At 43.3% G+C, this 25,195-nt stretch overlaps 1 protein-coding gene across 2 annotated transcripts in view; it reads left to right on the forward strand.

Annotated features, from left to right (window-relative positions):
- Positions 1-25,195, forward strand: part of ppfia4 (PTPRF interacting protein alpha 4) — an 85,760-nt gene that overhangs the window by 44,593 nt on the left and 15,972 nt on the right. For both annotated transcript variants that reach the window (XM_036531044.1, XM_036531045.1), the window contains exons 2-13: positions 6,079-6,180; positions 6,884-7,048; positions 8,486-8,560; positions 12,146-12,226; positions 16,511-16,732; positions 16,914-17,060; positions 18,098-18,232; positions 19,974-20,057; positions 23,385-23,516; positions 23,795-23,857; positions 24,175-24,266; positions 24,693-24,825. In XM_036531044.1, coding sequence (XP_036386937.1) covers positions 6,079-6,180; positions 6,884-7,048; positions 8,486-8,560; positions 12,146-12,226; positions 16,511-16,732; positions 16,914-17,060; positions 18,098-18,232; positions 19,974-20,057; positions 23,385-23,516; positions 23,795-23,857; positions 24,175-24,266; positions 24,693-24,825 — 1,431 coding nt within the window. The remainder of the gene's footprint in view (positions 1-6,078; positions 6,181-6,883; positions 7,049-8,485; positions 8,561-12,145; positions 12,227-16,510; positions 16,733-16,913; positions 17,061-18,097; positions 18,233-19,973; positions 20,058-23,384; positions 23,517-23,794; positions 23,858-24,174; positions 24,267-24,692; positions 24,826-25,195) is intronic.

The raw sequence follows: 25,195 nt of genomic DNA on the forward strand, positions 1-25,195 counted from the left end.
AGGGTATGACCATTGTTTTTTGGCTTTTCCAAAACTGAAGAAGTGTAATACTGTCGCATTTTTGTTTGTCTGTCAGTCTGCCTTTTTGCACATGCTGTGTAAGCATCAGTGGTCAGCTCAGTGCCCCAAATCCCAAATTACTTTTACATGAGCCAATATTAAGAGCCCCCGGCTCCCCTAAGTTGGCTACTACCACTTCAATGTAGAAACAAATTATCAACGCTTTGATTGCTCCATAACTCAAATCTGTGTTACTTGGGAATTTTGATTAAGCTGTTCGATCGGATGTGGCATGTTAGGAGCGTGAACTGTGACAACATTTGGAACTGTTTTTAAGTAATTCAATTAGACCCCTACATGTCCTCCCCTGCCTGAAAATGATAATCCGACATCTTTTATCTTGTCCACCACGACACTTTAATCTGCCTCTGAAGTCTGCCGTAGAGAGAGAGAGTGAGAGAGACAGCCTCAAAAAAAGGATTGTCTGTTTTTTAGACTTTAAATGAGGAGCACGGCAGCCCTCAGGGAGTCGAGAGCACCTGTCAAGGCGGGGGGGGGGGGGGGGGGGGGGGGGGGAACACAGGGGGGTGGAACCAGCACGACGCCCGCAGGGGTCCTCTGCCGATCCGAAAAATGCCATCTGAGATGCTTTGTCGGCATTTCTTCTGCCAGCACTCCATCAGGTTTTGTTTCTCTGCGCTTTGTGTGTACGACGCTAACAAGACACGCCCCCCCCCTCCCCCGTTCTCCCTGCTGAATGCCCGTTGCAGGGATGTGATGTATAAGCCAGTCTTGACAGCGGTCTGCCGTGAGAGACGGCGGCCATGCGGAAAGCTGGCAGCAAAGGGGATGGAGGGTGGTGGTGGTGGGGGGTGGGGGTGATGAATGAACTGGCTGAAATATTGAGAGAAGAGCTAGAGCAGGAGGGGGGGAGAGTCTGCCCATCACCATGGGATTTGGAGTACTGGAAGTCACAGGATGTTGGTTGCAGCTCTTTGTGAAAAAAAAAAAAAAGCCGCAGCTCATCTGACAAGGCAGAATTTGTCCATTACCGGGTTCCCCTGTGCTTCTTTAGCGGCTGGATTTCATGACTGTCAAAAGCAGCTTTGTCATAGGCGAAAGGTCGCCAGCTTTACTGTGGTCACTGGGGCACCGTTTCTACGCAGTGACATGCCTTTGAGTCACGGAGGGAGGAGAACTGAGCCCGCTGTTATTGGTGCAGCGATCAGCGTGGTTGCAAATGGCCTCCAGTCACTGGGTCTGATTCAGCTCGCCTTCGAGAGCAGTTACATCTACAATCCTTAGTCTGCTGACTGCTACACAGAGAATTAATATTCTTTTTACATTGCGCATAGGCAGAGCCACTTATAAATACAAGACTAAAAGCCCCTCTGCTCTGAAACCTATGTGTGTGAAGTGTAAAAAGCACTGTCCATGTTTTTGCTAGTGCTAGTGTCAAAGTAGGCCTTTTGTCTAATACAGGTGCATTATAGGCAAAGTAGGGTTGCATGATGATACCAACAGCACAATTGGATTCTGATGCCAAAAACTGACAGTTCCTACTATCTTCTTTATTGCTTTTGATTGTACTAATGCTTTAAGGCACTGACTCAAGGTATTCATAATGTAATGGACAATACAGATTTTTAAAAATTATGCCAAAGAGTAGAAGAGATAATTTGTTGAGATGGACGGGAATTCTGATCATCAGACTTTTGCTAAAATAAACAAACAAGAACAAACCTAAGAGGCTTAATTGGTAATTGCCCTGGATTTTTTAGGAAATGACATCTCCCTAATGATGAGGGAAAGCCAGTGTACAGATGGTGCATTAATAATACTTAACAAAAGTCAGCTCAACAAACCTGCCCATGCGCTTTGCCAAGGTGGCATGGCCCTGCAGTGAAATACTTCTGTTTCTACCATTCAACAAAGTGCAACTTTAACCAACGTTCAACCAGCTCATTCTGTAGCCAGAGTTAAGGAAAATGAAATTTAAAGAGCTATTCATTATTACATTAATTTTTTGAGGAAAATCTGTTGTGACATTACAATGATGAAAGAGGCAGCATTTTATTAGTTTCCCTCGGGACATGTAAGTGAGAGGGGGGGGGAAAGGTGGTTCAGCAAATTTCATTTATGGTAGCTTGCTGCTTGTGTCAGTATCATATTCTCTCCAGCTGCATTGACTGCTGATATCTAAATGTACTATTAACTTGCATTATTAAGTCATAATTCCTTTTAAATATGTTGTTTTTATCGCAATGGAAAGGGAGAAGCATTATGCTCATTACTGCAAAATGGCCATTAAAATTCAACAACTCAAGCTGGCCCCCGATAAAGTGCTGTACTGAAGTGTTTTGTGCTTCTGTTGCTAGTGTACAGTTTACTGGAATGCTAATTATACAAATAAAGGTGAAACTCACCAAAGGTTATCGTTTGATACAATTCTGTACCATATTAGTTCCTCTAAAATTCAACTAGCATCCACAAAGCTATATTTTGTGGATTTCTCCTTACTGACCCAGCTGTACTGAGCTATACTGTACCTATCCAGAAGTCTGAGACTATTAGCTGCTAAATAAACTCTGTCAGCATTAATGAGGCAGTCTTTCTGCTGCACTGTAACAAAATATGAAAGCACCTCTAAGGAAGCAAAACCTGTCAACAAAGCAGTGGCCTCTTTCATCCGTATTCAGCAGGTACCTTTTCATGTAGTTGAAATTGCTGTATAAATATGAGCAGCCTGGCCAATGTTATGCATGCAGAAAGCAATGGACTTGGAAAGCAGAAATGAGAAAGGTAGTTAATTGCACAGCTTGCAGGTGATCCATTTCACTCATTCTGTTAATTGTGTGTTCTGCTTACATGTTCTGTTCAGAGAAGTTAGCGTATTATTAATGTTAATAAACTGGTATCATAGTCATGGTGCAAAATTCTCATACAGGGGCAGCCCTAGTAAAAAGGTGTTTCACGACACTGCATTCTTGATGAACTGCTCTGCCTGTGTATTCTACACAACTACACTGCTACGTAATGTAAAAAGGTGTACAAGATGATCAAAGAGAAGAATGGACTGACACCAGGAGCCAGGCCCGGTGGTCTGGACATCCTAGTATGTGTAGTTAAAACAGGGCAGGGATTTATACAGCTTTACATGCAGTGACAAAGGGGCCAATCTCTTAACAGCATTTACAGGCATTTGTTTTCAATTGCTTTTGTTTATTTCAAAGCCCCACGGATCAGCGTTTTTTGAGAGTCGCTCCCTTGACGTGACATGTTTGGATAGCACGTAACACCAAGGGAGCAGGAGGGGGGAAAGATGGAGAGGGGGAGAGGGAGATTTGGGTTCGAGGCATTTGCAATGATTGAAAGAGACAGAGAGATGGAACATCTGTTCCTGGATTGGAACTGGCCTCCTGTCTATTGCATTGCCCTGCAAAAAAAAAAAAAAAAAAAAAAATCTGATGAATGCACTGACCCATTTTTCCTTTTCACTCCTTCTCTTTGTCTGCAGTGTACCCAAACAGCACGGTATCAAAAAGTAATTTGAAGTGAGGGCTCATGGAATACAAGCGCACATTTGTCACACAGAGTTTGATAGTATTCAAATGTTTGCTCACCACTATGAAAAGTTAATATCTATGAAAATATATTCATATACAATATATAATGGTCTTACATTAGACCTCAAATATATATAATTTTAATTGTAATTGTTTTATATATATATATATATATATATATATATATATATATATATATATAATGTATATGAACACACAATTTTTGTCCCCCGGGGTCAGTTATTGATCAATGCTCAATGACAAGCTCTCACAAAAAGGTTGGTCTGAAATAGCACATTTAGTGTAGAAAAAGCAGTGTCAACACCTCTGTTCTGAGCACATTTAGGATCCTGTTTTGCATGTGTGTGTGTTTAGTATGTAGAGAGATTTTGATCTCATGTCATCTTTTCTATCACCATGTCATTTTCGATTGTAAATCAATGTTTTGTACATAATTGTAGTGACCTGCGATCATGTTGAATCTGATTGGCCAGTTTACCTTTGTCTCTCTACCTTTGATGCTGCTTGTGTATGCGTGCGTGCTGAAGGATCAGCCCGAAAGACTTAGGAGAGACACCTGAGTTAATTGAGTTTAATGCCTTGGGTCCTCTACAAGGCTGATGGTGCAAAGGTATAGGGATCATGGGCCCGCGGTGTGAGAACAAACCCGGAGAATAAAACACTGCTGATGCGAGGAGAACACTGCTGACGAAAAAAGGAGGACAAGTATGATCGATTGGTCCATTTAGTAGTAATGCATAACTACGGTCTCACCGTGTTATAACACACAAGCTTACAGCACACTTACAGTATGTCGATGAGGTAGTAAAAACTGTAACGTGAATACTGCAAAATCAAAGTGCAGCTGCTGTTCCCCTTGCTCACGGGTGCTTCACTTGTAAATATCGGGCTGTATAAGTGGTTGATAAACAATTCATTTATTTATTTTTGATAAATAAATAATTTAAGCCATGTCACTTCTCCTGGATGAGGGTGTCTGTCAGGCAAATCAATTGAACCTGTTTCTTTTTTCTTCTGTTTGCATCATATCAGCATAGCACTGCAGCCGTATTATTCTCACACGTCCCACTCAGTGTTTGATGGAGTCACTCAGGATTGTGGAGTCTGAATTTCAGAAAATAAAGTTCTTTGTTTTGTGAATAATGTCCCAGATGCTCTCAGCGGGGCTTTGAAAAAGTATTGTCTCGTAAAGGAAACTCTTCTAAATCAATATCTGAGTGATGGTGAAGGACAGTTGACAATACTGCTATCTACACAGCCCCCAGACTGAGACTATAGTCAGACAAATAAAAGTATAAGCTTTGGTCATTTCACTCCTGGTGATTCATATCAGAGATTGGTGTGAGCAGTGGAGTACATTATTCCCAATTTATCTCATCCTCTTTGTCAAGAGGATACAACAGTAGAACGAAGCCTATGATTCAGAATAATGATCCTCAATTCAGAAGTCATATACGAGGCATGTTGTGTTCTCAAGGCTTTTGCGATCTGAAACTATCAGCTACATGATACAATCAGTTGGCTTCCAGCACAACGGAACATAAGTGTATTCATTCAAGTTAAATGAGCAACAGTGTCAGTTGTTTCACTGTGGGCAACAAATTGTTTTGATTCGTTTGTAGGAGTCAGTGGTTGACAGCATGAGACAGCACCTCCCAATAAGGGCTTCATGAAGCCCAACTCCTAAACTCAGTCAGAATTGTCCTCAAATATGACTGACAAATAAATACAAAATAGTGTTACTGTTTCAATACAAACACTTTTTTCCATTAAATGTGGTGATCAATGAACTTGTCAAACAGTTTGATGGACCCCACTTGGATTCAACTGTGAGTCAAAAACTAAGGAAATAAAATGGACTGAATCTGGGAGTAAGTGACATAAATTATGATGCAAAACATTGCACAATAATAAAACATGAAGGGCATCCACTAAGTGTAACAGGCTAAATCCATATTTGTAGTCATTTCATTAATGAGTTATCTTGTCAGAGATGAAGGTGAAAGTGACATGATAACATAATATTAGCTGTCATTTTGAGAGTTCAAAGTAATATGGAAATTGTTATTTTAATTTAAGTAATACTGTAAAAATCTTCTATCAGTAGATTGTGTGGTTCTCTGGTGTCCACAGTCGAGGCTAGATTTGCCAGGTGTTTGATTTTAACAGTAACTTTAACAGTTCATTTTAACAGTAATATCACAGTCTAATATCATTTGTTATCCTTGACAACAAATGCCAGAGCAGCCAGAGCACCTCGCAGTTTTCACCATTATGTGTTCGTACAGTGGTGTCTGCATTTCTGTCATGTTAAGTGCCATGACACCTTTTAAAGCATACGGTCCTCTTGTCTCAACAACAGACTCCCGCAGGTCTTGTATAGTGTGCAGGGTTCAGATGCTGTGAGGTTGTTGTCATCGACAGCTGTGGAGTGGGGAGAGACAGTGATGGTGCAGGGGGCATTAACGGCGTGCCTTTCCCCCTTTGGCAGGAGTTTGCCACGCTGACCAAGGAGCTGAATGTGTGCCGGGAGCAGCTGCTGGAGAAAGAGGAGGAGATCTCGGAGATGAAAGCGGAGAGGAACAACACCAGGGTGAGCAGGCGGCTGCCACAGGGGACTGGTCTGCATTCGGAGAACTTTCTCTCCTAAGCCATGTCTGTTTTACTCTCAGAACAGACAAAACAAAGCTTTTTCAAGTCTGGTATTCTGTCAATGGGAAGTGAGCTACGTAAGGTAGCTGGAGTATGCTCAGCCATCTCTTATTATCTTCCATTTATTTCCACTGATTCAGATGTATTGAAAAGGCAGACCTAACATTCGTTTTAATCTGATTTGCCCTTAATAATACTCATGCCCTGATTAGATTCAGCAGAAAAATATTGGGTAAATCCTGTCTTTTAATTTCTGAAATTAACACTCAAGCATCTGCCAGTTTAAGAGGACACTTTGCCAGTGGTAGCAGATACTATGTATTACTAAGTCATGATGGCTATGAGTTTATAATTGCCACTGTTAATCACAAGCCAAGCAAGAACTGGGTAACTATTGCTAGTTATCTAACATTAGCTGCGATTTCACAGACAACAATGATGTAGCCAGGTAGGTAGATGTGGACATTATTAAATTAATGTAAACACCAAAATATATATACCTTGGTTGGTTGCCCATTTCCACCCCTTTTCAATTAAGAACATGCGAATACAAGTTTGTAGTTCTGTTTCTGGGAGTCATCTGGCACGTCGCTCAGTTTGTGCCTCGTTTGTCCATGTGTCCGTCTGTCTGCATGTCCCCGCAGCTGCTGCTGGAGCACCTTGAGTGCCTGGTGTCCCGTCACGAGCGATCTCTCAGGATGACTGTGGTCAAGCGGCTGGCCCCGCCCCCTTCGGGGGTCTCCAGCGAGGTGGAGGTCCTCAATGCACTAAAGTCCCTCTTCGAGCACCACAAGGCCCTGGACGAGAAGGTCAGCCATCGTTCCGTGTCCTTCTAAGAGCCAGGCCACGCCCCCTTCCCACTGATAAAGCACACTGTTCCCCTTAAACACTGTCAATCTACATTAACGGCATCATTTTTAATCTGTATAAACATGGAGCAGGCAATGCCATCACATTTTTTCAGAAATAAGTGAAAAGTGAAATGAAAAGTGAAATTATTCCAGGGTAATGTTTTGCTGGATGTAGTAAGAACACACAAGGTTACAATGTTTTCTTTTGTTTTTAATAAATGCTTGGGAAAAAAAGCATTTTTAAAAAAGTCCTTTTTCGTTGGTCCAAACAAACAATTTCCTTGGCTTTTACTTAGGCAGAAACATCCAAGATGCCTTTATTTCCAGCAGTATAAGCATGCCATCAGCATGTCAAATCCTGATTCTTTAGGGCCACAGTCTTGCAAATTTCACAATCCTCTTTCAGGCCTGAAAAGAGGAGGCAAATTGGTTCAGCTCAGGCAGTGCAGGGTTGAATCAGGCGATTGATTTAAGTGCCCAGATGGAACAAAACCCTCTGGACCATGTCCCTCCAGGACCGGGATCTCAATGGAGCGCAGGGAGTGTTAGTGCACGCTCATGTTATTGCAGTGTGCATGCCAAAATATGCACTTTTATTGATATTTACTCGAATTGTAAATGGTCTACAGAGAGGAATATTAGACCTAATCAACCAATCAATCATATGTGTTGTCGTATAGCAATGCAGTACTTTAAATAAATTTAAATAAACAGTTCAAGTTTCTCACGTCTGGTCCTCTGTGCTCTTTGAGCCTGCTGGTTTTTGTTCCAGTTGAGCTCTCAATTAATTACGTTGTATTGAGTTGTTAATTGAGTACTGATCTGGGTTTGACATCACTTAACAAGTATTGACAAAAAGCTCTTTGTTCAGAGAATGGTTGGTGGAAGCATTTTTGTTCTTACGGAAAGACACAAACTGAAAGCTCTGAAAGTTATTTCTTTCACGAAGATGGTAGATCGAATGCAGAAATAATCAGCATTAAAAAAAAATCAGCATTCAGTTTACAGCTCAATCAATTGTGATTAATGAAGACGTCAGCTGAAATAGCACCAGCATACGCACTGGGTCTTCAGGACTGTTGTTGAGATACATGTGAATTTATTTATTTAATTATTTAAATAAAATCTTAGGTACATGGGATATGTTAGAGACATATATTCCTATTTTCTGATTATTATTTCCAAACTGGATTATTATCTGATTATTTTTCCAAATCAGCACTGGACCCATACTGTTATCTTTTAATTTCGTCGGTTCATATAAAATACTGAAATCACGCATCGAGAGACAGAATTGTAGTCAGCTGTTGGGTCAGACAGCAGGCACACTGGGGACTGCTTTGCACTGTGAATGACAGCTTTATGGTGCTGTGATGATGATGTTTGTCCTCACAGGTGCGAGAGAGGCTGCGGGTGGCATTGGAGAGAGTGACCACACTGGAGGGGCAGCTGTCTGCCGCCACTCAGGAGGTAAGTGTGTAGTGTGAATGTGTGCCTGTGAAATAAGCCACTTATTACACAATAAGATGCACATAACAGTGTTGATTCCCAATAATCCAGTGGTGTGGGCACTAATGTGCATTAGTGCCCAAATAATAAATTAACAAACTGAATACTTGGAATCAAATGAGATAAGAAAATAAGCCAAGAATAGAAAACTGATCATATCAGAGTATTAAAATAACTCGTTAATTGCAAATATTCAAATAACAATTTAAATTAGCTTCTAAAATAACTTCTTACCTCAAACCAGCTGGCAAACTTTAAGTCCTGGGGAGAAATTTAAAAGTGAAAATCACGTATTACTGGAGCTATAAGAATAATTGTAAATCAAAGACATAATGCAAGCAAGCTATTATGGGACTATGCAGTTCTAATGTTGATGGCAGTTCATTTTTTATTTTGGATCCAGGGAAGAAATATGTAGAAATTTGTAAATGAGAGAAAAACAATGATCAGAAAGATATTCATGGAGATACAGAAATCGCATTGAGGTAACAACATATCCCACTATTGCAAATAAACACAGTGATCTTGTCTGCTGGTGTTCAGACAGTGTCAGTAAGTAGATGACTTGGTTGTCCTTGAAGCAGAGAGCTGAGGAGCATGCCAAACACGGAAGTGTTATTTTTATATGAGATGTCGGCAGATTAATTCCCTGCAGTTGTTGCAGTATTTTTCAAGTTCAAGGTAGCATGAAGAGGCCGTGGTCTCTGTGTTTTGCCCAGATTGTCTTCCTGGGAGCTATGGAGTGTATAAAATGGGAGCTTGGCTCGTCTGTCTGACATCAAATAACATGCGAAGGTAGAAGCATTGTTCCCTTGCTGCACCCCGAGCACTGACGGGAAATGAACGTGCTACGCCGCTCCGCAGGGCCCCCAAATCTTTTTTGAAATGTATTTTTATATTATTATCTGGCTCCTTGTTTGTACTGTAGGATATTTGGGTCAAGGCCCGCAGCTGTTGGATACAGCTGCTTCAGTAAAATAACATCACAATCAGCGAGAGGAGGGGGAATTCTCTGCTGAATTGTGGCAGTTTCAGGTCCCACAAGTGCTAATGGGAGAGGAGCAGGGCCTGACACCAACGGAGGAGAAGGGATAAAAGAGAGGCAACAGGGTCTGTCAGCTCCATGTCACAGGGGCTCGGATGAGGTGACTTTCTTAGCAGAACAATCCTTGTATCAGAGTATTATTTTTTGCTGGGTACTATCTATTGAGAACACACTCTCTTGGAAGTGGGTTATTTTTGGAGCAATTATCAAGACATTCTCAGTTTTCAGTAGCATTTTGCTGCATACTCAAATAAAATGTGGGGGAAAAAATATAAAATATTTAAAAAGTTAAAATATTTGAGAGCATCTCCCCAGACACACACAAGTTGTTAAGCACATAGTTTTATTGTTGGTATTTGCAGCATTTTAGGATCTCATCTCCTCTGGCAGGGCAGGAATGAACTCGGCCGCGTTGATGGCCGTGACCCGTGGCAACTGCAACCACGGTGACACCGTACAAAGGTGTACATCCCTCCGGTGCTACTCGTGGGCCTTGGGGCAGGGCCTGGTGATAGGGCTCTTCACCAGAGCACCCCACAGCGCTGCTCTCTCGAGTTCCTCTCAGTTTCGCAGATAGAGGTCCGCTGGGAGAGCAGAGGAAGCTTTGAGCTGGGGGCAGCTAATATCAAAGATGTTCAGTGCCTTCCTTCAAAGATCCACTCTGTCAGCTCCCCCTGCTACACCCTACCTACCCACACACAGACACACACCGGTCCCTGTGGATTGCCCCCAGCTCTACGGCTCCTGAAAGGCCATGATGAGCTGTAATATTATATTTTTTTTTCATCAAAATCCTCATCGTTTTGCCCAGAGCTATTATCGAGCTCGGTGTGAATTGTGGTAGACCTTTCCGCATAGGAGCAAATTTATTCAATACATGGTGGCAGGCTTCCATACAGATATGCTTGTGAAATGCTAGAAAAGGTGGCAGTAGCTTCACAGCTGCAGAGCAGACCGATCGTTCTGGGACAAGCCAGAACAGGTGTCAGAGAGGTTTAATTTCAAGTGACACATTTGCCTTTGTTTGTTTGAAAAGGTGCTACTCTGTTGATGCCTGGAGAGACTGTCTGTTTCTGCTGTGTCTATTTCAGTGGGGCTAAAACAGAACCATGCAGGCATTGTATGTTGCAATCTCTTTGTATTGTGTTGGAGAATGCACATTTTCTTTATTTTTCCTTCCTTGGCATGAAATGATGGCTTAAAACGATGGCTTAAAACAGAATATAGATCCTTTATGGCTAATAAAGCCCCTTTTGCAAGATCAGTGTATTATTATATTGATTAGAATAAAAAAAAATGCATATCGTGATAGATCTGTAATGTGCAACACACTGTTTTCAGTTTTCCATTCAGAACCTTTTGGTATAGATACCAATCTAAAGGGCACCTAGATTTCTTTGCTGAAACATTTCCATTGGTTTATTGTACCATGCTAATTAAACTAGTATAGATATCCGTGTAATTGTTTGCTTTATCCAAACAAACAATTTCCTTGGAGTTCATTTTGTAGCAGAACAATCCCATGTGCTTTTTGGTGCTGGGCATAAGAAATGGCACCCAGTAAACCACAGCACAAGAAGAATCTGGTTCTTCTGAGGCAGAGATGCACAGAGGAGCTGAGATGGACACGCAAAACTGAGGGCAAAACTGAGGCAGACAGGAACTTGCTAGAAACATCTTTCCTGTAGAAGTTACAAACAGTTCAATTTGCTTTATCCTCTAACCCACTGACCATTACCCAAGTACAGTGCAAAGGGCTTAGTAAGCTGACCTAAAACAGTACCGTTATCTTGTGATGTGTATTGCTTTTGTGTCTGTCACTTGGGCCCAAACTGAGTTCATGAGTGCTGGAGAGTTTAGGTCAGCTCCATGACCTGGCTGGGTTTGTGCCCAGGTCTCTGTGACCCAGATATCATGTCAAGTGCATTGAAGTACACCTCTGAACACAACTTGTCTACAAATATTTTATGAAAAATGTAATTGCAAATACAGTATTCTGCCCTTCACCCAGATACTGCACACAATACCAGTATGTATCTAAATATGTTCAGATGCACCTTTGGTACTTTTCAATTGAACAGATAAGCATTTAAAAATACACAACAAGACTTGGAATCAAATATATTTGAATTCAAATGCACATTACTCTTTCAAGGGTATTTTGCTTTCTCACTTAGATTGAGCAAGTGCAAATGCTATAGTTTGGTTGTCCTGAGACTCCACTTCACCATTTGTGCCACCTCAAAAGAGAAGGAAAACAATGACCTCCCAACCATTCAACCAATACAACCCAAATACTAAAACACATACAAATATGTTGCAAATGAACATGTATATAAATAGTAAATGCAAATAATTGTTGATTCTATTGGGAAAAATGTAACAAAATTGATTTCAGTCAGAGAAGGCAAATGCCCAAATTTGTGCATACATGGAATAATTGTGATCATTTGCACCTGACCAAGAGGCCATTATAATCCTTATCGACTTTGTGTTCACAGCTCTCTGCAGTGCGGCAAAGGAAAGACAAGACAGAGGGCGATGCTCTGGAGCGGATGGATGGGTCCAAGCCCACCTGGAAGGTGCGTCTCCTTGGCCATGTGGCTATCTGACAGACGATCTCAGATAGTTACAGCAGCCCCCACATGCGAGCAGGCACTGTGACACTGTGATCCTTGCAATCAAGGGTTCATGTTTGCTGAAGGTACTTGGTTTCTCTGATCTCTAAATACAAGTGCAGAATTTTCCAGTGAGGGTTAAGCGAGGCTCCACAAAGCCCATAATTAATGGAATGACCAAGAGCTGTCTATCACTGACTCATGTGAGTCAATCAATAGACTTGAATAGATTTGCCTCTCCAATGAAAAGCACTATGATTCAAACAAATCAGATGTTTACTGAACACCCATGATACAGTAGCCACGCCCATTTTGGAGTTTACAAAACTTTTATCTTCCATTACTGGAAACTTCTACCACTGCTCTCTGTAGGTTCTCCGTATGCTGAAGATTTTCTTGGCAGAGTCGCTGTCGCTCAGTCCAGGAAAGATAAACAGTATTAAGTTCCAAGAACATCACACTTTTCTCTGAAGCCTCATTTGCACAATTCTGACTCAGTCAGCTGTTGCGCTGCAAGTCATCTCAAATCCGACCACTAACATGGCAGATCAGATGGTAAGGTGTTTCCAGGAATCAGTTTTGCGTCTCTCACGAAAAAAATGAATTGAATCTGTTTGTGTAGAGACAATGCTAAAAACACTTTCCACAAGGTCACCCAAATTGAAACGTCTTCATATTCGATGGTGAGGCGATGCCACGGCAGTGAATGTGGGCTATTGTGTGCGGGAACTGCAGACAGAAGTGTGTTAATGAAGCTTACGTGTCAATTAAAGGCCAAGTGTCTCTGTGTCCCAGTAGAAATTACTGGCAGATGAGCTAGACAGAGGGAGCCAGTCCCTGCAGATTATTGCTTATTGAAATGTGTGGAAGAAGTGCTGATTAAGAGGATTCACTGCCGTCTGGAATACCCAGGTGACTTATAAAAGTAGGTCGGAAGGTATTGAATTGTGGCGAGGTTTATTTTCCATGGCAATGGGTGCCGCAGCACCGCAGGAGGCTAACATTGTGTGCTGTATCACTGGCGTCTTTGAAACAACATTTTCACAGAGCAATCTGTGACAGAATAGTTTTTATTTTTGATATCCCCCAGCGATTCAGAGGGCAGAATTTGTACAAAGATACAGTGCATATTTATATTCTTTCCGTGTTGTTAAGAATGTTCTGGAAGAACATTCAATTGGCTAAGACACAGCTAAGAGAGGCTTGCGTGTTAAGAGTCTTTGGGGTGCGATTGTCTGTGGGAGTTTGGGGGGGGGGGGGGCGTGCCAGCTAAGCTTTTCTTAATTAGCGAACAGAGAGTGAATTCGCTATCCAGGCCTCTGTGTGTGGTATAATGCTGTAACAGGATCAGTTAGCTCATCGGAGAGGTTATCTGCTCTGCAGTGACTAGCGTGTAAGTGACACGTTTGGGTGTGCTGGAGTCTGTTTCCATGCGTTGTACTGTGAGCTGCTTCATGCTCATATCACAGTAGTGTAGCATAGTGTAAGGAGCAAGGCGCGTAACCGAAAGGTCACTAGATTGATTCCCTGCTGCAGCACTGCTGCTGTGCCCTTGGGCAAGCCACTTAACCCAGAATTGCCTCAGTAAAATATCCAACTGTATAAATGGATAAGATGTAACCTATGGAGGATGCTATGGGTGACAGCATCTGTTAAATGACAATAATATAATGTAGTCATGTGGTAGTCAAAAAGGATGCTGAACCCACAAACAAAACGTTATATGTTTGAATCTCTGTTTTGTTCTGTGCGTTACTGTTGGATCTAGTTTTAGTTTCTATCACTCAAAAGTTTTCATGAAAGAGAATACAGAACAAATGCAACAACTGAATTGCCATTTCTCATGCTTGGCTGGAGACCATCCAGTTGCAGATCCTAGACACGTCAGTTGCTCAAGTGAGCCCTTCATTCTGTGAACAACACTGGCAAAAAAAGCAGACCAAAAAAAAAAGTTGGAATGAAATACACGCACAGAGCAAGAAGAAAAAGAAAATTGATTCAAACAGGGATCAGGGGCCCGGTCCGAAGTGTCTTGTTGCTCCACCGCCGTGCCATTCGTTTGTGTTGGGAGAGGATCAGGAGGCCCGCGGAATGTTTCGGGGTGTATTAATACCGCGGGTTTTAAATAGGCATGGCGTGCGAGATGAATCGTGTTATATTAACGCAATGCACAGAGGGAGCAGACAGGCCTACCAAGTGTGGAATTCCCTGACACTACAGTGCAAGCTCCAGCACTGTATATCTCCTGTGGGAGGAGTCCACTGATAAACAGCAGGGAGGGAGATTGTCGTTTGGATGCCTTTCAGTAGCCATAGAGTTTCAGTCAAGGGTTTTCATGGTTTAGAGACTTAGTTTGCCTAGCATATACTCTAACTAAGGTAATAGGAAAGACTTTAAAATGCCTTATGATTCTGTAACTCGTTTCTTTACCTGGATTCTGATAGTTAGGAAATGGCTGTGAATTACCTTGCGCTAAGGTACAATGGCAGTATTCAACGTGGGATTTGAACCTATGACTTTCGTGGTCAAAGTCCAACGTTCTAACTGCCCATGTTGCCCACATGCTGTGGCTGCAGCTGCTACATTTGACAATAATAGCTACACATGGCAACTGCGAACAATTTCACTCAAACATGTAGAATATGTCTATGGCTGTGGTTCAAGGTTAGCTCAATATGTTTTTTCATGGGCAGCACAGCAAAGTCTTGAAAAGGTTTTTAAAATATAATAAAAAGAAAGTAACTGCATCAGTAAGTATTTATTTTAAAATGCCTTAGTGGTGTATTTCACAACATATGTGTAGACAGAAGGTATTTCTTAGAATATGGTAAAATTTTTGAGAGAGGAGCGAGGGAGGTTGTAGTAGCAAGGCCGCCTGCAGTGCTATCTGACTGGAGATGTCCCCCAAGGTTTGTTTAATTAACACCCCTGATTAATTCCGTTTTGGGCCGGAGTACATCAAAACAACCCTCTCAACATCACTGCACACAGTCTAAATTCCCTGCCTTGCTCTTTTTAGGTCAGATCATTAAAACTGAAGACTCTCTGCATAAATATTTAGGGACTAATATTAAAATTAAGGGTAGATGTGCAAGGGGAAATATTCTGGGGTAGTCACTTCATAATGTCTTCCCTGTGGAGACAAAGGGACGTTCCATTACATGGACCAGGGGCTGTTCTTTGAGAAGGTGGAACTCAGGGAAAGTTATTGGATGCACCATGCAGTTACAGATCACTCTTGTAATGGTCATGGATTGTAGTACCTTGGTACATCCAAATAAAAACTTTCCCTGTGGTTGATTTTTGAATACCAGCTTTAAATTATGTTTGCACTTTCGTTTGATGTACAGTACATGCTAGATGATACAAGGTACAGTACTGATATCATTCAGAGAATGGTCATAAATGAATTCTTTGTGCTCATGAGGGCAAAAACCAGCTGTGAATATGATGGAAAGGTCCCTGTTGAACCCTGCACTGGGAAACAGAGACAGCATGCAATACGGGTGAACAGCAGTTGCTTCCATGTGTTTCAGTGATGACAGTGGCTGAATATTCTAGCTGTGAAATAGCAGTAATCAGACAGAGTTTGGCACCTTCAGACAGCCTCATGAGCATTCTGGAATATTCTTCATTCAGCAGCAGCTTCACTCTGTGGCATCGTAGAGCCAGGGAGGAGGCATGTACTGTGGATGGAAAAGTCTGGCTGATCTTAGCCAGTAAGAGCTAGAGCAATGTGAAGGGCATTTTGCTACGCTGCCCATTTCAAGCTTGCTTGAAAGGAAAGTCACAGGAACAGTTACAGCTAGAGAAAATACTACTTAGACCATCTTGACCGTCTCTGTCATCGCCACTCTGTCGCCAAAGCATGACTATGAAGATGAACATTGAAGGCCAAAATATTGGCCCCAAATTTTGCAGACATTCTCTTTAAAGACTTGGTTCTGTGTCCCTGTTGCAAGTTTTGCTTTAAACATCAAATGGAATAAATTGTCTTTAAATGGAACCCTCTGTAAATGTTTCCAATACACAGAGCACTCCTAATCTTGATGATGTTAACTGATAATATTCAACTTGAGTTTTTATGTGTGCCTATGTGTTGCTGTTTTTTCCATTTTGTGTCTCAACTTGTCTGCATGTGTGTGGTTCTTTGTCTGTGTGACTCAATTTTTCCTGTGTATGCCTGTATGTGCGTGTGTATCCCTGTATGTACGTGCGCGTGTGTATGTGGGTGTGTCTGCTCCACAGAGGCTGCCCAACGGATCCATCGACGCCCACGATGAGGCCAGCCGCTGCCTGGAGCTCCAAGAGCTTCTGGATAAGGCTAACAAGGAGCTGGCACAGAACAAGGAGCGCGTGAACGCCCTGACCACCCGCGTGAGCGAGCTGGAGTCCGACCTCGCCACCGCCCGCAAGGACCTGCTCAAGAGCGAGGAGCTCAGCACCAAGTACCAGCGCGACATCCGCGAGGTGAGGGTGATCGGGAAGGGAGGAGGGAAGGAACTGAGAGGGACCGAGAGGGGAGCTGAGGGGAGCTAATTAGGGAGGAGCACCCGTAAAAATTTCAGATGGTTCCAAATGGTAGCAAAACCCTGACCTGCCTTTCCCCGACTCGTTTTTTTTTTGCTCTTACTATATGCCTGTTTCCCAGGCTATGGCACAGAAGGAGGACATGGAAGAGAGAATTACAACATTAGAAAAGCGTTACCTGGCTGCCCAGAGGGAGACCACATCCATCCACGACCTTAACGACAAGCTGGAGAATGAGCTGGCCACCAAGGACTCTCTGCACCGGCAGGTAGGACATGTGTGCCCAAGAGTTCACCTGCCAGAGCGGTACTAGGCATAGCCCATGGGGGTAGAGGGGTTCAACAGAGGTTCATCTAAGATTCATCGGGTAGATGTGAGGGGTGTGACATGAAGTTCAACTCATGGAAGTCAATACAAGAACCACTGCACCATCAAACACGCCATCCATTATAGGCACAAGACCTTAGAGACAGAATGATGTACACTGACAGTATGTCACTGATTTTTTTTTTTTCATAAAAAACGGGGAAAACCTCTCTTGCTGAAGACTGTTTTTTGTCGAGCTGAAGCATATCATTTGGACTGGATGAATGAAACCCTCATTTGTTACTGGCAGGATTTTATGGATGGGTTTTAATTAGCACAAATGAGCAGGCTGGCATTAAAGTCACTTATACTGTGGAGGAGAACATGCTGGGAGGAAACAACCCAAGACCAAGCATTTGATTATCTGAATCCATCAACTCAGGGAACTGAGGGGCTCTCGGTAGCACTGATGTTAGTGCCAGCAGGGGACAGAGAGAGAGAGAGAGAGAGACAGAGAGATGAAGAGTGGAAGAAATGAAGAAAGTGCGTGTGTGTGTGTGTGTGTGTGTTTGTGATAGTTCTCACCAGCCTCTCATGTCCACCCTTGTCCTAAATCATATATACAGCACCAGGAGGCACAGGAAGGCATGCAAAGTGCTGTGTTGGTTATGCTGATGCAAATGATCTGATTTTAAAGTCCTACTTACCATCATCAGGGCACAAAGGGTCATGAGGCATTTTATCTGAAAGTGTGTGTTTGTGTGTTGAGTACAATGTGTGAGTGTGTGTGTGTGTGTGTGTGTGTGTGTTCCTTTAATGCTCCTTCATGTTTCCTGAATCAAATTTGTTTTTCAACCTGCTTGGTTGATGTGCAAACACGGACACTGTATATAATATGTCTTTATATTGTTTACCGCTGTATGTCTTCATGTGTATGTGTGTGTGCACTCATGTATGCATGTGTGCTTGTACTTGTGCGCGTGTGTGTGCGTGTGTCAGAGCGAAGACAAGGCGCGGCACTTGCAGGAGCTGCTGGAGCTGGCGGAGCAGAGGCTGCAGCAAACCATGAGGAAGGCGGAGACTCTGCCAGAGGTGGAGGCGGAGCTGGCCCAGAGGGTGGCGGCTCTTACCAAGGTGAGTCCTGTGGAGAGAGGGAAGGAAAGGGAGAAAAGAGGCGACGAGAAGGGATGGGATGAAGAGAGTAAGAAGGGGAAGGGCTTGGGGGAGATGGGGCTAGATGGGCGAATAAACGAATTGACAGAAGTGGGGACAGAAGTAGTGAAGGAGAGAAAGGAAGGATGGGGGCAGAGAGGAGAGAACAGTGCTGTGAAAAGAGAAGGGAGAGGGGCTATACTGCTTGTTTGGTCCATTGCCAATGAAGAAATATAAAACATTCAGTCACATATCAGCGAGACACTTGTATCACTGGAAACAGAGACTGATATGCCTCTTCATACAGGCAGCTAGCTGTGTGTTCTCCCTGACTGCACTGTGTGCGATTCGCAGTGGGTTTGGATTATCCTCACCAATTTAATAGACCTGTCTGCCGTTTGACAGCTTCCATTCAGAGAGCCGACACCGCCATTCGAGGAGCGGCTTTTCCGCTTCCCACCAACCAAATCGCTGTCAATAGGCACAAACACACTTGTGTTTTGTTTATAATCGCATCAATGAACTTAATGAGGAATGGCATCTCCTCTGAAATTTCACCGCTCATTCGTTCCAGTCGTACGTTCTCCCCTCTTAATTGTCTGAAGTCAAATGAGAATACCAGCTGGGCTGTTCCCCAGCTCTTCTTTCCACGGTTATACATGTTAATGAATGTCGGCTTCCAGGAATGGAGCCCTGGGTTCAGGCATAAATCCGTAGAGATGCACGGGATGTTTATTTCCCCCTCTCTGTGAGGAGTTGATAAAGTCCATTAAGGTCTTGACTCAGCAGAACTAATCCCATGGTGCTGAGGAAGAGGGCCACTTCACAGAGCAGATTAATCACAGGGGGCTGTTGGGATTGTGGAGGACTAGAGGGTGCTGGGGCCTGTGTTACATGACTTGGCTGTCCCATCTTTAGGAGAGGACATGGAAAAAATTCTGGAACTCACTCATCACTGGTCTGTGAGGGACAATATCAGTAGCATTTTGAGCTCATATTCAAGTTGAGTACTCATTCTGTTCATACCCTTGATCTTAAACCTTTTTTAAAGCCTTTAACAATAAATGTTACAAATTGCAAATTTTTTAGCTAGAGTAATATGTAGAAAATTGCACTATTTCCTTGCTCTGCAGACACCCTGAGGGCAACCCATGAAGCTTACTGTTCATTTTTAATATTGTCTATTTAAATAGCTAGATGTTTAATGAAGACACGTTAAGACCCCTGAGGGTAAAGCAGCATTGCCCCACCTGGTTTTCAAAGTCCAGTTCCCTATCCACTACACTACACTGCATGCACATAAGCTCCAATTATATCAGTCAGTCAAATTTTATTAGATGAAGCCCTCTTCATCTAAAAGATGATGACTAAAAGAAATTCACAGATCTCATAGAAACAACAAAAGCGATAGCATGTCTAACCCAAAGACCCGAGAGGTGTCAGAGGGGAACACCTTACTGCTGCATGTAATGAGATGCTATAAAAACAACTTTATATAAACACTAGATAATTAGCTCTTTAGAGGATTACAAAATGAAAAAGCAGAGGTGCTGTTGAGGGGGAAAAGTGAAAAATCTGTGTGTGTTAATGTGTGTGTGTGTGCGTGCGCATGTGTTTGTGTGTGTGTGTATGTTGTGCTCTTTGCTCAGTATGGGTCCGTATTGATGGCAGGGCAGGACCACTGTTGACCATGCGACACTCTGACTGGTGTCTCCCCCTGCAGGCCGAGGAGCGCCATGGCAACATCGAGGAGCGCCTGCGGCAGCTGGAGGCCCAGCTGGAGGAGAAGAACCAGGAGCTGGGCAGGGTGAGCGGGGCGAGGGTGCAGGGACCGTCTGGCTCACGACACTATAAGCACTCCTGTCACATTCAGTGGCCCATACACGGTGTCACGTCTTCTCTGCAAGTCTACTCAAAGGTGAACTAGGGCTGCTGTCTGAGAAATGGGTGTGGGCATGTCGGTAAGGTTTTCTAAAAGGTGAGGTTTTCTCATCATGACAAAAGTCATTATGTTTTTTTGATAATGAGCTATGAAGAAGAGCCCAGACCCACAAGGCTGATTTCTGAATGCTTAGCATGTCCTAAGTGGTGCTTTGTAATCCACCCACTGTTCATTCTCTCTCTCCTTCTCTCACACCCAGCATTCAGAATCAGAATCAAAATTATTCAGTGTTGTTTTCAGGCAATTTTTTTCTGGTAGGGTCACTCAGCAAATTTAGCACTTAAAAAGCAACAATAAAAATATGTGAAATACAGAGAAGTACTGTAAATACGATACTGTAAATACAGTTGTATTAACTTGGCTATCATTAAAAAGTACTTCCAATTCAGGAAGTCATTCCACATATTAAAATAAAAGTTGTTTCAGAAAGCAAATACAGTTATATATGTTTCAATAGAGTCAGCAATTCTTGAATTTTTCAAGACAGAAATGGACCCAATGATGGTTTCTTTCTAGCTGCGCAGTATTATTTTAATCTTGTTTTGATTTTCTCATTTGTTTTTAAATCTGATTTTATTGTGTTGATTTATTCCTTGTTTTGGCCTGTCATAAACATGTTTTTATACTATCATGTTTTTTACTATCTCTGTTTTTATTGTACCTAACAATTGAAATGTTCTTAATGCTTGCTGCGCACCATAAGTTAAATGCATTGTTATTAATTTATATAAGGGTAAATTGATGCCAAGGTGGCTGAGTAGTCTGTTCTCATCAGTGGAATCTTGTAATGTTTTATGCTCATATGACAAAAACTATGACTACAGGTTTAAAATCCTGAAACTGGAAACACCCACAGGGAATCCTCTCAAGTCAGAAAATACTAGGTTGACCCTGATAATTCTAAATTTCTGAGCTCCTCTCCATCCATCTAAAACAGTCCTGAGTATTACTCACCCCAGGGCTCATTCCTGACCTGAACTGCAGGCTGTGCTGGGACTGTCCCTGTAGCCCTCTGCATGAGAGGCACACAGACATGGAGTCACTCGGTGCAGGAAACACACTGTGTGGTGACTGTGAAGCGCCTCCCATCACCACTGTACACTGGCACTACCTTTCTGCTCAGATGTGTTTTTTAACAAGTGGGGTGTGTGTAGGTGTGTGTGTATGTGTGTGTGTACGTGTGTGTGGGTGTGTGTGTGCATGCGTACATGCGTGTGGGTTTGTGCATGCAGGCATGTGTGCATGTGTGTGTGTGTTCATGAGTCTGTTTGTGTGTTTCTGTTCATTTCCGTGTGTGTATGTGAGTGTCTGTGCATTTGTGAGTGTATGAGTGTGTGTGTGTCTGCATGCATGTGTGCATGTATGTGTCTGTGCAAGTGTATCTGTGCATTTGTTTGTATGTGTGTGTGCATGTGTGAGTGCATACATGTATGTCTGAGTGTGTGTTGTGAGGCTGTGTAAGCACTTTGGTGGAGAGATGTCCTGCAGGCTGCTCTGTCTGTCTCTGTGACCGGGACCAAGCACGCGGTGGTCTGACGATTCATATTAGCAGGATTGCCCTGACCACAGCGCACTGCGCTCCCACTCCCACGCCTGCCACAGCCCCCACCCCCCACCCTGAAATCTCAACGTCTCGATCCGTAAACGTGAGGCATCTCAACACACCCCCTGCTGCGGCCTAATTTCCCCTCCCCGCTGCTCTGAGTGGCTGCTATATTTAGATGCTGAATAATTCATGCATGGCTAATTTCTTTCTTTCCCTGAACTCATGATTATATTTACTTGAAAGAGTTTGCTGTAGAGACAGCTTGGTGCCGAAGTTCCCTTCCGTCACTCTCTGAGGCTTAAGCAACGTACCGTTTTCTGCTTAGGCTGGGTTTTCACCGGCTTTAGATGAATAGTGTGGGTTTTTGCATGGACCCCAGAGTGTCAGTGATACTGTCTTGTATGGGCGTACCACTCTCAGTGTTGCTGCTCAACTTGTGTACTTCTGTGAGGTGAATTGTAAACCACCAATAATGTTGTCAGTCGTGATGTGTAAACACAGTAACTCTTGTGTATATACTGCATTATCCATAGACCATATACAAATGAATGATTAGTCAACCCAATGCCAGAATGGCATTACATAACCATTCTCTGCATTCATATTGTTAACATGATTGTAGTCATCTAGGGGTTTTATTTTCAGTCTACACAATGCCATTTACTCCACTGTTGCAAAAAGTGAGACTGTGCTCATGTTATGTCTCATTATTTTTTAATCATTACTTCAGTATTTTCCTGATTTCAGTTCATTGGTGTGTCATTAAATTCAGTTGACTTAAAATGACCTAAGACCCATTTCAGACAATGTGTGCAAATAGATTGTTGGATGCACATACCCAACTGATTATGCCATGGAATTACAACAGCTACCATTGAAACACTTGCATATTCTCAGTAATCTGTATATGGACCTCATGTTTAAATACCATTCTGTATTGTACTGAAAAGTGTGAACGGAGCTGCTCATGCTTGTCAGCAGGACAATGACTCAACAGTGACTGCCTTTGTCCCAATTCATGTTTCCATGCCGCCACCCCTATAGGCTGAAGTACCAGTCTACCCTTAATGCAGTGCAATAAGTCATTGTAAGGGATGGATTACCATGCCACCTACTGGTAGTATGCTTTTTTTGTCCTTCTCTCCCTGTCCCAGATATTTATAAACAGCACAGTGGATCACAGTCAACTAGACGGGGGAAGTGGAAGTGACACAAAATATTTCTGCACGCATTCGCTCTGCTGGCCCACAAGCGTTGTGTAGTCCTGGTTTATTTTTAAAAAAGACGCCAGGGGCTCAGAGAACCACCCCAGATGCCCTTTAAATACTGCATTGTACAATTACAGTCTCGTAAAAACAGAGCGCTGTGTTTATTTTATTTTCCTGTGGACTGCGTAATGGTTCAGAAATAAACCAAAGAGGGAGCGAAAAGGTCTCACGAGGCCTTTTGGTGTAATACCTTACTATGGCCTTAATGTGCTTAATGATAGAGCTGGGCTTAGAGTGTGTGTGTTCATTTCCCTCATAGTCAGATGTGGGGTTCCATGAGGGTGAGGTGGGATGATGTTAATTAAACCCTGATTTTGACATTTAGTGAGAAAACCAGGGTAAACCTAACCCCCCTCCTCCCACCCTCTGTTCCTCTAGGCCCGGCAGAGGGAGAAGATGAACGAGGAGCACAACAAGCGTCTGTCGGACACCGTGGACCGCCTGCTGACCGAGTCTAACGAGCGTCTGCAGCTACACCTGAAGGAGCGCATGGCAGCGCTGGAGGACAAGGTAAGATCTGCGCCCCCCTCCCTGCCCCCCCGCCTTCCCTTCCCTCGCCTCTCCTGTCATCTCTTCCTCACCGCCTCTCCCTCCTGCTTACCTCCCCCCTGCCACCCTCTACACTCTCCCGGCTCCCCACTACAGTCAGGCAGTGAGTATTGTGGGAGAGAGAGATTTGCTGGTGTAGCTGCAGTGCCTCGAATGATTGACTCTGAGGTGAAATGTCGTGTTGGCTTTTTGCCCCCTCCGAGAGACAGTTCCTGCCATCATGTTTTTCCTATTTTTAGAACACTCTGATTCATGATCTGGAGAACTCACAGAAACAGCTGGAGGAGTTTCATCACTCTAAGGTGGGATGCATACCTTGTCTTTAAACAAGCATTCCCTTCAAGTGTCATATTGAAATGAGCAACCAAGCCTTATGCACATTAGCCAAGCCATATGTAAATTGACTGTTACTCATTATTTATTTGCTCCACACACACCCTTACTCAGGGACAGCATTGTCAGTGAGCCAAGCCACAAGCCAAATTTTATCATCAAAACTGGTGTTAACTGATTCAAATTACTTCCATGATTACCTTTCTGATGTTAGTCTCTTGAGAGAATAGGCAGGGCCATATTTTATGTCAATGAGACAGTCCTCTAATGCCTCATTGTTTTTCAGGAGAGACTGATTGGTGAGATCGAAAAGTTGCGGGCAGAGGTTGACCACCTCAAGCGCAGGAGCGGCGTGTTTGGGGATGGAGTGCATCCCAGGTACCCCTTTGCGCCCAGCAGACATGTTTCAGTATCCAAGATGGCTGACGTGGTGCACAGCTTACACAGTATCCATTAGAGGCACCCAGCACTTTTAGTGTGATACATTATGAGCACTTTACCTCACAGTTATCATCGAACAAACCCAAAATTAAGTTGTCAAAATATCAGTTCTGTTGAAAGGCCTTTATAAATCTTAAATGCTTTTAAATGAACCCTGTTAAAAGTGTTTAGTGGGATATACCAAACATGCACCTTGTGTATTGCTCTTATAGAGATACCCTTTCTCAAAAATCAGACTTGGAATTTGAGCCCCTGGTTCATTTCGCTAGCCTCAATTCTACATTACTGCCCCGGTTCCCCGCTGTCTTGCCCGATGCCCATATGTGTCCACCTTTAACTCACTCTGTGCCCGATCTACGCCAGGTCTCACGTGGGCAGCGCCACAGACCTGCGCTTCTCTGTGGTGGAGGCCCAGGGGGAGCACTTCGGCACGGCGGCTGTCATCCGGCGGGCGCAGAAAGGAAGACTGGCCGCACTGCGGGACGAGCCCACGAAGGTGCCAGCCCCCCGCCATTCCCCCCCCTCCCCCAGATCCCTCCCTCAGTGGTGTCCTGATTTTTTGGAGCGCTGTGTGTCTACTGGCCTGAGGCCTTTCCTGATACTACAAACAAACTGACAGGGTGGGAACTGCCACTGACTGACCTACATGCCAACAGAGTACCTTCACAACAGGGGTGCATTTTAAACAACTAAACTTCCAAATAAAACTGTCAAACCACTGGCTGTAGCTACAACGTCATGTACGCACCGATGTCTTTATACACTTATGAGCCAAGCTTGTGAAAAGGCTTGCAATGGATACCATTGGCTTGCAATGAAAAGCAGCTGATGGCTGATGTAGTCTCTTTTTTAACGAGCAGATGCCC

This window comes from Megalops cyprinoides, chromosome 6 (genome assembly GCF_013368585.1).
Source record: "Megalops cyprinoides isolate fMegCyp1 chromosome 6, fMegCyp1.pri, whole genome shotgun sequence".
NCBI classification, from domain to species: Eukaryota; Metazoa; Chordata; class Actinopteri; order Elopiformes; family Megalopidae; genus Megalops; species Megalops cyprinoides.